At 41.0% G+C, this 14,135-nt stretch overlaps 1 protein-coding gene across 6 annotated transcripts in view; it reads right to left on the bottom strand.

Annotated features, from left to right (window-relative positions):
* The window catches only part of GPATCH2L (G-patch domain containing 2 like), a 41,784-nt gene that overhangs the window by 12,621 nt on the left and 15,028 nt on the right, over positions 1–14,135 (bottom strand). For 5 of the 6 annotated variants that reach the window (XM_069858601.1, XM_069858602.1, XM_069858603.1 and 2 more), the window contains exons 8-9: positions 12,597–12,682; positions 2,984–3,075 (exon numbers count right to left, since the gene is read on the bottom strand). In XM_069858601.1, the coding sequence (XP_069714702.1) occupies positions 2,984–3,075; positions 12,597–12,682 (178 nt within the window). The remainder of the gene's footprint in view (positions 1–2,983; positions 3,076–12,596; positions 12,683–14,135) is intronic. The other variant, XM_069858604.1, reaches the window with a different exon arrangement.

The raw sequence follows: 14,135 nt of genomic DNA, 5'->3' as shown, positions 1-14,135 counted from the left end.
GGACTGAAACAGGCTGCTTGCTGCTGGGTACCATCACACCACGACAAAGAGTGAATGCATTAGCAAGAAATAAAAGAGGGAAAACTCATCAAATTGCTACTAGTCATCAGATTGTTCTCTGCTAATCGGTTTCGGAGGCCGTTAACTGGCATGTTTTAGAAATTATTTTTCACAAGCTATGTGTGAATGCATGCCAAGGCAGACAAAAATCTATTTATGCAAATTTTACCCCAGGCTCACTGCAATACCTGAATAAGACACCAGTTACCATATGCACAGCTACATACATAGGGGACTGGACCACATAAACATTAAAAACATGAATGTAAAGCTGCATAATTGCTCACCACTTCTTTCACAACCATCTATACTTATGGCCTACTTTGACAAAATAAAAGCAGACATGGCAACATTATACGGTATTTTTCAGACATTATTCTACATATATTGTACTGCAACAGAAAGTAACTAAACACAAGGACACTGCCCGTGCATTCAGTCTCAGATCACTGAAAGTTCGATGGGCCTTTATCGTTACAGACTTTCTTCCTCCCTATGTCCTGGCTGTTGGTCACCGAGTTGTATGAACTTCTAGTGCAGTCAGTCTTATTTCCTCCAGATTTCCTCATTCTACTGCCAAACTACACCAGCCAGACTTTTGTTCTAACCTCATTCTTTAGGGCTCACATGCTGCTCAATTGTATAATGTGGAAAGCACTAACTTTCATTTTCAATCTCTCAACATTTGCATAAGTTTGTCCAACTTAATTTTGATACCAGTCAGTTCCTGAAGTGCAAATGAATTCTGAATTTCCTACCCATTCTTTGTTGCTCTCAACAGCGAGGCCTTTATCCAAAATGCTACTCTTTGACAGTTATGTCTGTTATGGTATTTAAGTCAGGTTAGCCTCAAAGGGCAGGACTAATAACAAGTTCAGTGCTATGACAATACAATAGAGACCTAGGAAATTCTGCTACTGTAATGCATGCTTTTTGATGCTCATACAAGGGTCTCTGTCAAAAGATGCTTTACCATCGTACGTGAGAAGACATGGAATAAACGTACTTTGCTTAGCTCACAAATAAACATATCCCTAGCCCCCTTCTCTCATTCCTACTGCTAGAAGGGAGATAGTATTCACATCTCACATGCCTTTTATTAGCATCTTCTGATTTCAGACAAATTCAACTCAAAACTTTCTGTGGATGGTGGGGGTGAGGCGACAGGGGAAGATTTGTAGCTGCATGTTTAAGAGAGAAGCTAAATTCATCACAATGACAGGGGAGAGTGTTGGCAGAGATTTGAGCTATTTATTCTTTTAGGAAAATCCTATAAAGAATGACATGAGGAAGCCTCTATCTGCAGTCTTGTTCATCACACTGGTGAGGAGTCCGATAACAGATGTATGCAGTAGCGTGATTTAGTGCCGGGAGCTGGCCCCTGATGTGTATTAATACAGCGGCAAAGCGGAACGAGCCCCTCTTCATCACTCATCTCTATAAAAGAGGTGGAATCCGAGATGGCCCGATGTTCGGCAGAGCAAGCCCATTTGTTCTGCTGACTGATGGAGCCAGCTCAGGCTGTGTCCTTCACCTCCATGGGGCACTCAGGTTGCAAAAAAGGAGATCACTGAAGCAGGACCTGGTCAACAAGTGAGACGAGAGCAGTTGGACTCAGCTAAGGAGCTATTCAAAGGTGAAGAAATCCAGCACTCTGTGTGCCTGCAGTAACACGCATGGGCCTGCGTTCTGATTCACCTGTGTTTCATCTTTTGCAGAAGCAGCAAAACACCACAAACATAAAAAGTCTCTAGTGAGAAAATGAGGCTGCCATGATTCATCAGATACAGGAGGATCCCAGTATAAAACATTTATGCATGGGCAAGTAGACGCATGGCATGGGACAAAAATCTGTATCTATCTCATCAATGTCTAACAAGCATGAGAGTTTTCAGTTAATTCTACATTATTGCAGAGTAATCCTATGTATTTCTTCAGGCATTAGTAATTCCACAGTCAGATCACCTTTGACAGAAATAACGTTAGATTTCAGACGTTTCCAAGTTCTATGCCCAGGTTGTGCTCCAGCTACAATTGGGAGACTGCTGTAGAAAGTCAGTGAAGACACAGCTTCAGCTACCCAATCATAAAAGTTTCTTTCCACAGGTCAGTATTGTCGCAAACCCTGCCCACAGCTGTTAATGTCCCAGGGGATACTTCTAAACAGGTTCTAAGGAAGAGATCTTTAATTTCTGACCATTAAAGACCTCTTGCTGATCAGCATAAGCCGGATTCCAGTAACTACACTCTTCCTTATTTTGTAATACGTAATCTAATTTTCTCTCCTTCTTCCATAAAAAAACACCAAAAAATAAAAAAAACCCCACAAACAAAATCTTTCAAACCTCTCTGCTATTTTCCAGTAATAAGTTCCACTCCAGATGCAGATTCAACTCTTCAAGAAGTGTTCACTAAGCAATTTGTCTAGTCAGGTAAGTATGATTTACATTGTATTTTGAAACATGTAGGCACAGAAGTAGCTCTCCCTACAGAAAGTGACCAGGAGTGCAGTACAGAACACACTGAACTAATAAATGGACAGGTAGCACAGGACAGCGGGACACTAGTATTCATACCAAGAAAACCTAATAACCCTGAATTAACGTTCTGTGGCTATGGATTTTACTAACCTTTTCACAACAGAAGTTTGAATATCCTAGCATAGAATGCTCAAATTCAGTAAGGAATATAGTAAATAAATGGTCAATAAAAGATGACAGGAATTAACTTGCCATAGCTGCAGCATCAAAGATTTGCTCACTGGGTAGCTTTTGATGCTAAGCAGAACCACATGATATTCTCTCTCACACACATTTCTTTCGTTTCAAATCAAGGTAATATTATTTCTTACTTCTGTGACTGGCACTTTACTCAAGAGGGACATGACTTAAGAAATGGTGGCACATAGATAAATCCAGGTTACCTGATGCTGGGCTAGACATGGAAGCTGCAGCTGGCTTTCGTTTCCTCTTGATGTCCCTTGAACACAGAGGTCCCAGGTGCACATGCGCTTGCCTACAGAGAAATTCAAACAAATTAAACTTTGTTCTGGTATCACCTTCCTGTGAGACTGTGGCCAAAGACCCTCAAATCCCACTTTTCCATCAGCTCCTTAACTAGCAGGCAATGAAAACCAGATCTTCTCAAAGAAGTGTTACTCACATTCTTCACCAATACATCATTATGCTTCCATTTCTTTTAAGAGCTCATGCACACAAACTGCACAGAAGAGTAATTATTTCTTAGCATTTAAATGATCTAGTTTTGTATTAACTTTAAAATAACTCTTTGCATAAGTAAAGATGTGATTCAGCAGTGACATGACCCATGTCTACCATTACTTCTGTACAAGTGTAACAAATGCCTGGAAGACTGCTGTTTAAAGAAATTGCATATTTGCTCCTTTATTCAGAAATTATTTTGCAACCTATTTAGTGTTGTAGAGTCACTTTAGAATACACCTATATCCTGAATGTTCATGCATAGTGTCTCCACTACAGCAGTAAGTTCATAAAGTTAGGAATACAATACTGTCTCATGCATTTTCAAAATCACGATTTCTTTATCAAAGTGCCGTGAAAGCAGTTGAACCTGGTATACGGTAATAAAGCCTTGCTGCTCCTGTAAACTGGCTGAAAGGGACAAAACGTCCCAGTCATATCAACTATTAACTCTGAAGCCTACTGATGACCTCTTCAGTTTAACCATTTGCCAGTTAAAGAGAAACCTGCATTATTGGAACTGATTTGAACTAAGAGCTTCTCCAAGCTCTAGACATCAGAAGAAGAGAAGTTTAATTCAGAAAAGACAGTCTTGGCAGCAAACCAGAGAACTTTCTCAAATGCATAAATCAGCAGTGATATTGGGTTCAAATCCCTACTTTGTCTGAGATAACAGTTTCTTTGGCAAGTTCCTTGGTCTGCTCTCTGTATCAGATCTGACATGTAAACTACAGAACTACAGTGCAAATAAAATCCATTAAAGATTGTGAAGTGCTTGCATGGTGCAAAGATTGGAACCACGTAAATTCTGACAATTAAGTGACAAAAAGTTTGTGTCTTTAAAGCTTGTTATTATGATTGAAAAAAAAAGCAGAAAGTTTAACAAACACATTTATCAAATACTGAAATGTTTTACATGTAACAAAAGGAAATGTTCATGAGTTCATATTTCCATGTCAAAATCTATGTCCAAAACAAGCAGCATCTTTTTAATATATACAATTTTAAATATTGAATTCATGCAAAACTGATCTAAATTGGGTATTAATGGATAGTTTTAAGCATTTTTAAATTAGCACAAGTTTCACTTATAGTCAGTTTTTCAAATCTCAGAATGCATATTACTAGAATCAGAAACAGAAGTCTCCTGAAAACACAAACAAAAGGCTTTCAAAAACACCAGCACACCTATAGACTGCATGTTCAAATTGTGTGGCTTTATACATAAGTTAAAATCTGCTTTTGTACATGACTGTGATAGTGGCTATGTACTATTTTAGTACAGTTCTACCATGTGTTCTGAAATATCTAGGCACACATAGCCCAAGGACACAGTCTTAATCAAGTGGAACTTAAGGTTTTTTTATTTTGTATCAGTGACATAGTAATAGATTACTAACTAGATGACTACAGAATTATATATATATAAATCCAACTCATTTTATCACATAATAATAACAATGTTCCCTTTTTAATTTTCTGAACTTACACCAACATTAATCAGCTTATCCTTGGCAGAGTATCGCTATGAACTAGGAACGAAGCATGCATTACCATTTCCAAGAGACTTTATGGAGTTTTTCCCAGTTCACAAATGTTACAGCTAGATTTTGAATGAAAGCTCCTGGCCCCCAGCTCCATGCTCAAACCACATCTACCTTTACCCCATAATTGCAGGGGTTAAAAAGAAGAAAAATAATAACAGAATATGAGAATCTCAAAATCCCTTCTTGTAACGGAGGTTCAGGGAAATCATACTCCAGCTGGAGACTAATAGCAAGGACGCTGCATCTAGCAGCCCTGCCTCTAACACACAAAGGCTCAGAGGTCATAAATTGTCTCTGTAACAAGTACTTCATTCAGGTTTATCCCTTATTGATCACCCACGCTTCAGTTAGTAAATCAGAAACCTATTGATTACTCACTAGCTCTGACTGACCTGGTGGTATAAGTGTCAGTTTCAAGTGGCTGGTGCACTTTATGGGCACCATAAATCTGCATACAGAGAAACTCCAAGTGGTAGGTAACTTGATAGAGAAAGAAGCAGAAGAATGCATGGAGGGATGATAGTCTTCATTAAAACATGGACAGAAAGGGTGTCTGAGGTATAATTTGTGGAATATGCATTTTTAGTAGATACCACACTCTCCAATCTAAATTTTTAATTGCTCACATATATATAGGTGCTATATTGTTAAGAGAATGGAACTGGTGAATCCCAGTTTAACAGCAAACTCCTAGAAACACCACCACAAGGAAAGTCAGGTCATGGGTATGCACAGCACACAAAATTGCAGTAGACAGGCAGAACTATAAATTGCAAAAATCTCACTGACAGTCTGCAACCATGAATTAGTTTTTCTGCCAAAGCTGAATTTTAACAATTCTTCTGAACAGTTAAAAATGCCTCTGAAATGGAATGGAACAGGGCTGAGAGGAAAGGTTGACAGAAAATCCACATTTGTGCATTGCCACGAGCCCATCTGTGAAGAAGTCTGAGGCACAGAGCTTTGTGGGCCTAAACTGAAAAACTAGAACATTACTTACTCTGCCTTTACTGGCTTTCAGTCTCTTCTGCTAGACTTCTATATACTTTCTTCAATGTTGCATAAACAGTAATGAGAAAGTAATTGCTTGGTTACTTTCAGACTATGGCTGGTTGATCATGACAAGCGGTGTCCCTCAGGGGTCCATACTGGGATCAGTGCTGTTTAATATCTTCATCAATGACATAGGCAGCGAGATCGAATGCACCCTCAGCAAGTTTGCAGATGACACCAAGACGAGCAGTGCAACTGTCACACCAGAAGGACAGGATGTCATCCAGAGGGACCTGGACAGGCTGGAGAAGTCGGCCTGTGTGAACCTCATGAGGTTCAACAAGGCCAAGTGCAAGGTCCTACACTTGGGTCAGGGCAATCTGCTGTTTCAGTACAGGATGGGGGATGATGTGATTGAAGGCAGCCCTGCGGAGAAGGAATTGAGGGTGCTCATTGATAAGAAACATAACATGAGCCGCCAATGCATGCTCAAGCCAAGAAGGCCACCTATATCCTGGGCTGCATCAGAAGAAGTGTCGCCAGCAGGTTGAGAGAGGTGATTCTGCCTCTCTATTCCATTCTTGTGAGATCCCACTTGGAGTACTGCATCCATTTCTGGAATCCTCAATATAATGAGGATATAGAACTGCTGGAACAGATCCAGAGGAAGGCCACAAAGACAATCAGAGGGATGGAGCACCTTCGTTATGAGGACAGGCTGAGAGAGTTGTGGCTGTTCAGCCTGGTGAAGAGAAGGCCTTCCGGTATCTGAAGGAGGCCTACAAGAAAGCTGGGGAGGAACTTTTTACAAAGGCATGTAGTGATAGGACTAGGGGGAATGGCTTTAAATTGGAGAGAGGCAGATTTAAATTAGACATTAGGAAGAAATTTTTCACAATGAGGGTAGTGAGGCACTGGCACAGGTTGCCCAGGGAAGCTGTGGCTGCCCCCTCCCTGGTACTGTTCAAGGTCAGGTTGGATGAGGCCTTGCACGGCCTGATGTAGTGGGTGGTGTCCCTGCCCATGGTGGGGCGGTGGCACTGGACAGGCTTTAAGGTCCCATACCACTCAAATCATTCCATGATTCTTTCTATGATCGTAAGAAAAAACCAAAGTTGCAGTGCACAGTCACAGTTGCATCTACTAAGTGACCAAACACTAATGTGAAAACAGTTTACAGACTAGAGAGGAGAAAAAAATCTGGAAGGACAAAGCAAGATTGAATGTGCAGCTATGCTGATGGCTGCAACATATCCAACTCACACTGCAGCCTCTCATTGCCAGGAGTTAGTGAATGAAAAAATATATACACATAGAAAAAATGATTTTATATGAAAAAGTCTATAGTGTCTTTCTGACAGTGATGATTTTTTTTAATGACAAGCTAAAGGAATTATCCAGGAAATACAGATCTCTCTCTTGTTCTTAACATATAAAGTTGAGATTCATTGCTGTCTCTAACGTGTCAGAAGGTATGATTCCTTTCTTTTCTTTTCCACATATGTATTCTACAACTTCACCTATATTTTTTAAAATGAACTGTAATTGCATACACTGGACTCCCATCTCACTCCTATAGTTCAAGGTGACTATGCACTGGACCACAGAGTCACAGGAACTTGCCTCTATTTTACACCTACTACAGGGTTTCAACAGAAAATTGGGATTGTCAGTACAATCTGTGGAAGACAGCACAGAGCACAGACAGGCACCAGCCCACAAAGAAACTTACTGAACAACATCCAGCCCCTAAAACCTTCACTATGTGTGAAGAAAAGCCTAGATTGTGAAGTGATGTCCACTCTCAAAACTCAGGGTAAAAAAGCACCTCAATCTCACAACAGCAGTCTCTGAGCAAAACCTACAGAGCTGTGACAGTCTGTGGCCTTCTTGGAAGCAGAAGGCATATCACACACCTGGGGGCGTATGCCTCTTGTTGTAATCTCACATCATCCAGCTTCTCTGCTGACTGTCTTTATTCTAACCCTATCCTTGGAAGAAGAAAAGCACTTGGATTATGCAGTGAAAGGGAGAGGCAGTCATTAATCTACTGTCATACAGACAATGGGTGCTATTATCCTCATGTTAAAGTAAATGTTCAACAGAGACAGCCTTCTTAAAAGGACACAGCTGCTAAAACTCGACACAAACCAGCTGTTGCTGTTGTGATGCTATATTCCCAGCAAACATAGGCCAAATAAAAGGCTCCTTCTTCAAGCCCTGAGGTGTTACCTGAGGCTGTTGATGATGGCTTCACAAAATTAATAGTAAAAGCAGAATTCTTCCTCCTCTTTGGCTACAGAGTGAGGTGGGCACGAAAGCCTGATCTGCACATAAGTGTAAATCAATACAAGTTGCTCATCTGATGTGCACTCAAAGCTCCCATGCATGCAAGTTGTCCTTGCTACCACATCACAGTGCAGATATTTCCTGTGCACAGGAGTCTCTTCTGCCCTGCATAGCCTCATGGGAGAGCTTCTAGAGCACATTTTCAGGTTCCAAAATAATGAACAGGTCATCTCCCTTCTTAAATTATCCAAATCTCACAGGTCTTCATACAGCAGCAGTCTGTTCCCTAAGAAAGTATTCTAATGACATAGCAATTCCATTCCTAAGTCTGGGTGGCAAATGCAAGTGGACGCATTTTCTTCTAGTTTTCCATGTAAGCATTCTAAGCAGAGACAATGTCATCCCATATATTACATTCTCTATTTTCATACTGAATCACATAGTATCTGTGCTGGAGAGTCTTAAACTTGCCACCTGCTGAGTGCACAGATTTGATAATGGCAGCATGCTTTATAGGCAAAGAAAGTGTTAGCAAGTAAACAAAATTCTGAAGCCAAGGGGAATTAACTTTTCACTCCAGAGAACTGGGATTCACCAAAATGGGAGCATTAGGCCTCAGACAACTGCATGTGACACTAGGTTGATAGCTGCTATGCACTGCACGCCTGTCAGAAGAATTCAGTTATACCTCCAACTGGAATATTAGCCAGGCTTTTGCAAAGGAAGACATGAAAGTGGTCCAGATAAATGGAAAAGGGTTTTTAAAAAAAACAGAGAGAAAGATGCCTAAAGCAGTTGACAGGAGACATTTTTACATAAAGGCAATTCCATGAAGATGATGATGTGTAGATAAGCTACGTGGAATGAACTGGATACTGTCCTGCTCAAGAGGGGATGCATGAAGTTATGAACATCCTTCACTCCTTCAGCTGCCTGAGAAAAGTGATTGCCTGCATTTCCACAAGCTTGGGTAAGAGGTGGAAACGTCAGATCTCTGCACAGATATAGAAGAGAACGAGCTCTACTTTCACAAGCATATTTCTAGAACTGGAACTAGAATCAGAAACACCCAAGACTTATCACTCTAACAGCAACTGGCAGTTTACTAGGAGATGGTCACTCACACCTTTAGATCTTTATCCCATGCTCCAGGCAAGATGAGATACTTGCTTCTAAACTCAAATTAACTCTAGGTTTACTGTTAATATTTACTGAGTACATGCAGAGCAATTTCCTTCAATACAGAGGTCTCTCTAACGTAATTCTTCAAATCTCCACCTTCGAAATCTACTTGCCATCTGAGGTCCAGTTTTTCTACGACTTCCAGTAGGAACATTTAATTGAGTTTTTCACCCACAACCCTATTTTCAAGAGTAGGTAAAAAATAAATGGCATTAGGGACAATTTATCTTCTACCTGCTATTCAAACTCAAATTGAAGGAAACATTGACTCTAGGCTCTTCTGAAACTCTTATCCTGCCTCAAGGGAATAACATTCCATCAACCAACAACCTACAATACCTTCTCACTGACAGAGCTATTGAATAACCAAAATCTAACAAGATATTCTGCTTAAGCCTGTACAAAATCCTCTGAAGTAGAAGGACTTCAAGATGAAATTTCTGTTCAGACCACTCCTTTCTCCCAGAGAGTAAATGGGCAGAGGGGAAAGAGAGGAATGATCACATGGGCTGTCCATGCAAGTCTCTACTTGCTTGCTTTTAGTAGCCTGCATCATGAAGCCGAAACCTTAACAGACAAGACGTGATTAGCAAGCGCTTTGTGCTCTTAAAGGAGAGTAATTATAGGTATGTGAAAAGAGGAAGAGATCCCTGAGGTACTCTTCCTTGCATGACTCCCAAGAGGCAGCAGGGCCATTAAAAATTCCATGATGAAGAGGAAAAACAGCCTGGGAACAGCCAGGAGGCAATACAGCAAATTAATACACCAGCTGTCCCTCGGGAGGACTGCAAGAAAGCAGGAAACTCTCCTCGCTTCACAAAATAAAATTACACCACTAATGATAACAGTCACCACACACACAAAACTGCTTCTAATGATGGGTGTGAAATTCCCAGTGCTGTGCATACACTTTGAATGAAATCTCTTCTTATCACAGACATAAAGGAAGACAGGTAATCTTAGCAGTGTACAATTTATACAGCCTTTCAAATAAGACTTCTCAAGGAACCCTCTGTACAGAATCTCCTCCTTGACTGTGAAAAGCTTTTCTTGAACACCAACTGCGCCCACTATTCCAGCCTTCAGCTCTGCTTAAACAAAGCACTGGGTTACCAGCCTTCCCGATGAACTGCACTTTTAAGTGAACTGCATCAAAATCCACCACTGAGACAAAGACAACATTTCCGTGGCAGGGAAGACTCCACCTGGTAACTATACTCATTAGGACACATTTGTAATTAAGCAAAGAGAGGTAACTTTACATGTCACAGTGGACATCAAGTTGAAGAAATTGGATGTCCACAACATCAAGACAGTTTCTTCTCCTATACACTTCATATCATTCTCAGGGGATTTACCTTCCTTACACACACAAGACCATTCTGACAAATTTCTCAGTAGCTTCTCCAGGATGAGGTGCAAGCTGTCAGGAGTTTATTGAAGCACAAACTCCTGGAATTGACTCCATCCACGGTAAAAAGAAAATGATGTTAACTATCGCGGTAAAAAGAAGATGTTAACTGTGGCAATGGCTGAACAGTGCTTACAGAGATCACCTGAACTTCTGTAAGAGAACAGACTACTAACTGGCTTGGCTTTTGAACCACCTAAAGAACAACTATTGTTAAGAAAACATTTCTGTGAAGGAACAATTTCCTTCTGTGCCCTTGGTAGCATCTTTACATAAAGCAAGCACCTTGCACCAAAGATTTCAATCCCTGCCACAGGCACAGGGCACACATTAATTCTTTCTCCTATAAAGATTCTTGAGCATATTTCGCACTAAAACAGGAACTACTTTCTCAAACTACAGGCACTTAAAAACACAGCCGCATCTAGGATGGGACAACTTCTCTGCCAATACTCCGTAACAATTTATCAGGGGTTATGTTTGTCAGGACACCAATCACCTGTTCATTAGAGGAAGGAACCAAGCATATATTCATTGGTTATCTAGACTACATATTCAACAAAACCAAGCTAACGTGATCCCTCCAAGTTTAGAAATTCCTTGCCATAACCAGTAGCTTTGAAAGGGCCTTCACTGATCATCTCAAAGGTAGTGACTTTGCCCTGTTTGAATTTGTGAGCAGGATTTGTCTAGCTCTCCATTCAGGAAGACAAGCTTCTGTACAGCACTAAGTAAAAAATCTGAGGCATAAGAAAGGTTATCCTAGCTGTAAGTAAAGAGATCAATCAATCTTCTTGCTTCATGGGCATGGGCACAAAACATCCCCAGAGTGGGGCAAAAGCAGAGAAAGGAACCAATTTGCTGATGCACAATCTTCTGAATTCTTTTTATTTTCATCCAGTTGAACATTTAAGAGCTAATTTCATCCTCCCTCCCACTTTCCAGCTTTAACACGCCAGCTACAGCAGCATGAGGTCATGGTGCAACATCACAAAATTCCCTGCAGAAGCCAGTGGGAGGAGAGGCTTTGCTGGGTGGGTGCCAAGGTTCCATTCAGACACATACAACCTCAGTATATTTTTCATGCTCTATTTGCTAATTAACAAGGGAAAGAGAGCCATGAAGCTTAAAGTCCAGACATTTCTTTCAGATTTGGTCCTTCAAATGAACACACAAGCAGAACTGTGTCCCAGGGAAGTCTTTGTCTCCTTGCACAAGGAAAGAGCTCAAGGGCACCTTACCTTTCGATAGTCACCTGCAGCACAAGAACAGGAGTCAGCTCCAAGACCAATACTTGAAATTTATTTAGGATTAGTCAGCAGAAGATACCTGAACAGCGTATTAACCCCAACTACACAGACTCAAATACACCTCAGTGTTTGGTCAGACCAGATCCAAATTTTGGCTACAGCAATAGAGAGGCGACATCAAGTCATTAGAGGTCACCTCAGGTGAGTTCTGAATCTGCTCAGGTCTATTTTAGGCACTCAGAATACCAAAATGTCTCAGCATGTCACCCACACGAACCTGTCAGCACTTTCCCTCTCATCTTGTTCCAATTTTAATAGGTGGCAACAACACTATGCCCACTTGTACCTATACAACAAACTTGCAGCAACTCACTGCACAACCCACAACAGATCACATTTATTTCTATAAGCATAGTATATTCAGCCAGTCTGCCACACAGTTTAATATACTCTAAGTGCTTAGTGTACTGAGACTCTCAAATAATCTGCACCAGCATATTTTATGCTAAATTTGAACACAGGCCTCCTAGAAAAGTGCATTAACTTCCAGGTCCATGAGTATTGTTTGGGCCACACAGTACTACTGAAGACATCCACGGGAGGGAAGTGAGACAACCCCAACAGAGCAGAGCAAGAGAGTTACCTGGCAGTGCAGTGTGCTGGTGAGCATCTTCGGTGGGAAGCATCAGTAAGCACATCCAGAGAGTACAGAGGAGATAATGGATTGAACTGGAAAGTCAAGAGATTTTATTTAAGCAAAGCAGTAAAAGAAATAGTCTCCAGATACAGCTGTTCAGATCTATAGCGGTTCCTACAGTATAAGGAGATCTTTCCAACACACCAAGGGCTGAGACTAGGTGAGAACTGACTCTCACTGCAGACAGGCTAGCATGGGATGCAACAGCAAACCTCATAACCACCTTCTCACAACAGTCAGCCTTACAAGCACACTCCTCTTTCAACCTGCATTATTAAAAATGCTGGTTGACTAAGAGGATACTCAAAAAGCTCTACTGTTGCATGGCATAAGCAAAAAGTCTGCCTCCTTCCTGGGAAGCCTCTTGTCTACCTTCACACTCTAGAGAGAAAAGACACTGTTATGAATGCTGCAAGCACAGAACTTCCCACAGAATAGTTTCAATATTGCCCATGGTAGTGTGTTTCACTGAAACAGACCGCTAGAAAAGTCAGGCCCACCAGGTTCAGTTCACAATGAGCTCCCAGTTCATTCCAAAGGAAGCTCTTCCCACACCCAACGCATCTCACAAGCTTTCTTTGCAAACTGCTTAAAACAAATTTCTGAAACCCTGCATGGTTAGGCTAATCGTAGATCCTTTGTTAGGCATACACTAGACCAGTCTTGAAGGCATCAAACCAGTATAATGTCAGAACAGAAATGGAATAACTTAATCAATGCATGAAGCAAACTTTGCTCAATATGCAAACAGAAGGTTTAGACCGGCAGTTTCTCTGGGGTACCTGCATTACACCTCCACTCAGTATCTCCTCTTTACTTATAATTCAAATCACAAGTAGAAAATTAATTTCCATCTGCTCTGCAAAGTGCTACACCAATGTCCAGAACATCTTCCTTATTTTACTAGGACTACCGAGGCATTTTTTAAATAAGGACAAATGAATAAACCACAGCTGTAGGAGGACTCATCCTAAAAGCCACTGTCAATTCTAGACCTCAGTACTAGGCCACTGCCTTCAACCTTTCTGAGAAAGAAGGGGCACTATGCACCACAAAGCTGCTGCTATCATGGAGCTCCTCCTTAAGCTGCACTGTTAGTTTACTGTCCATGAAGTTGCACTGCAGCTGGACAGTAGACGGAGAATCACAGTAACCCTCTGCAGCTGATTCAAGTTCATTTAAGAAAAACAAAAGTAATTTATGGTCATTTTTAAGCTTATGTAGTTGTCATTCTTATCTTCAGCAACAGAAAAGTGGCATGTGAAATGTTCTCATTAACTGAGAAAACACAATTGCACAGAGGCCTGAACGTTATTTATTACCATATATATATTTAATCACCTGAAGGGTAAAACTGATTTCAATCCTACTGCTCACCAACCAAAAACCAACTCGCAAAGTAATAGAATGGAGTGTGCACAGCTAGGAACACCGTTACATGACTGCTCAAATAGAAGATCCCTTTTGCTTTCTGCTATCAAGTAC

This window comes from Phaenicophaeus curvirostris, chromosome 5, assembly GCF_032191515.1.
Source record: "Phaenicophaeus curvirostris isolate KB17595 chromosome 5, BPBGC_Pcur_1.0, whole genome shotgun sequence".
NCBI lineage: Eukaryota > Metazoa > Chordata > Aves > Cuculiformes > Cuculidae > Phaenicophaeus > Phaenicophaeus curvirostris.
This window is presented reverse-complemented; position numbering and strand designations above follow the sequence as displayed.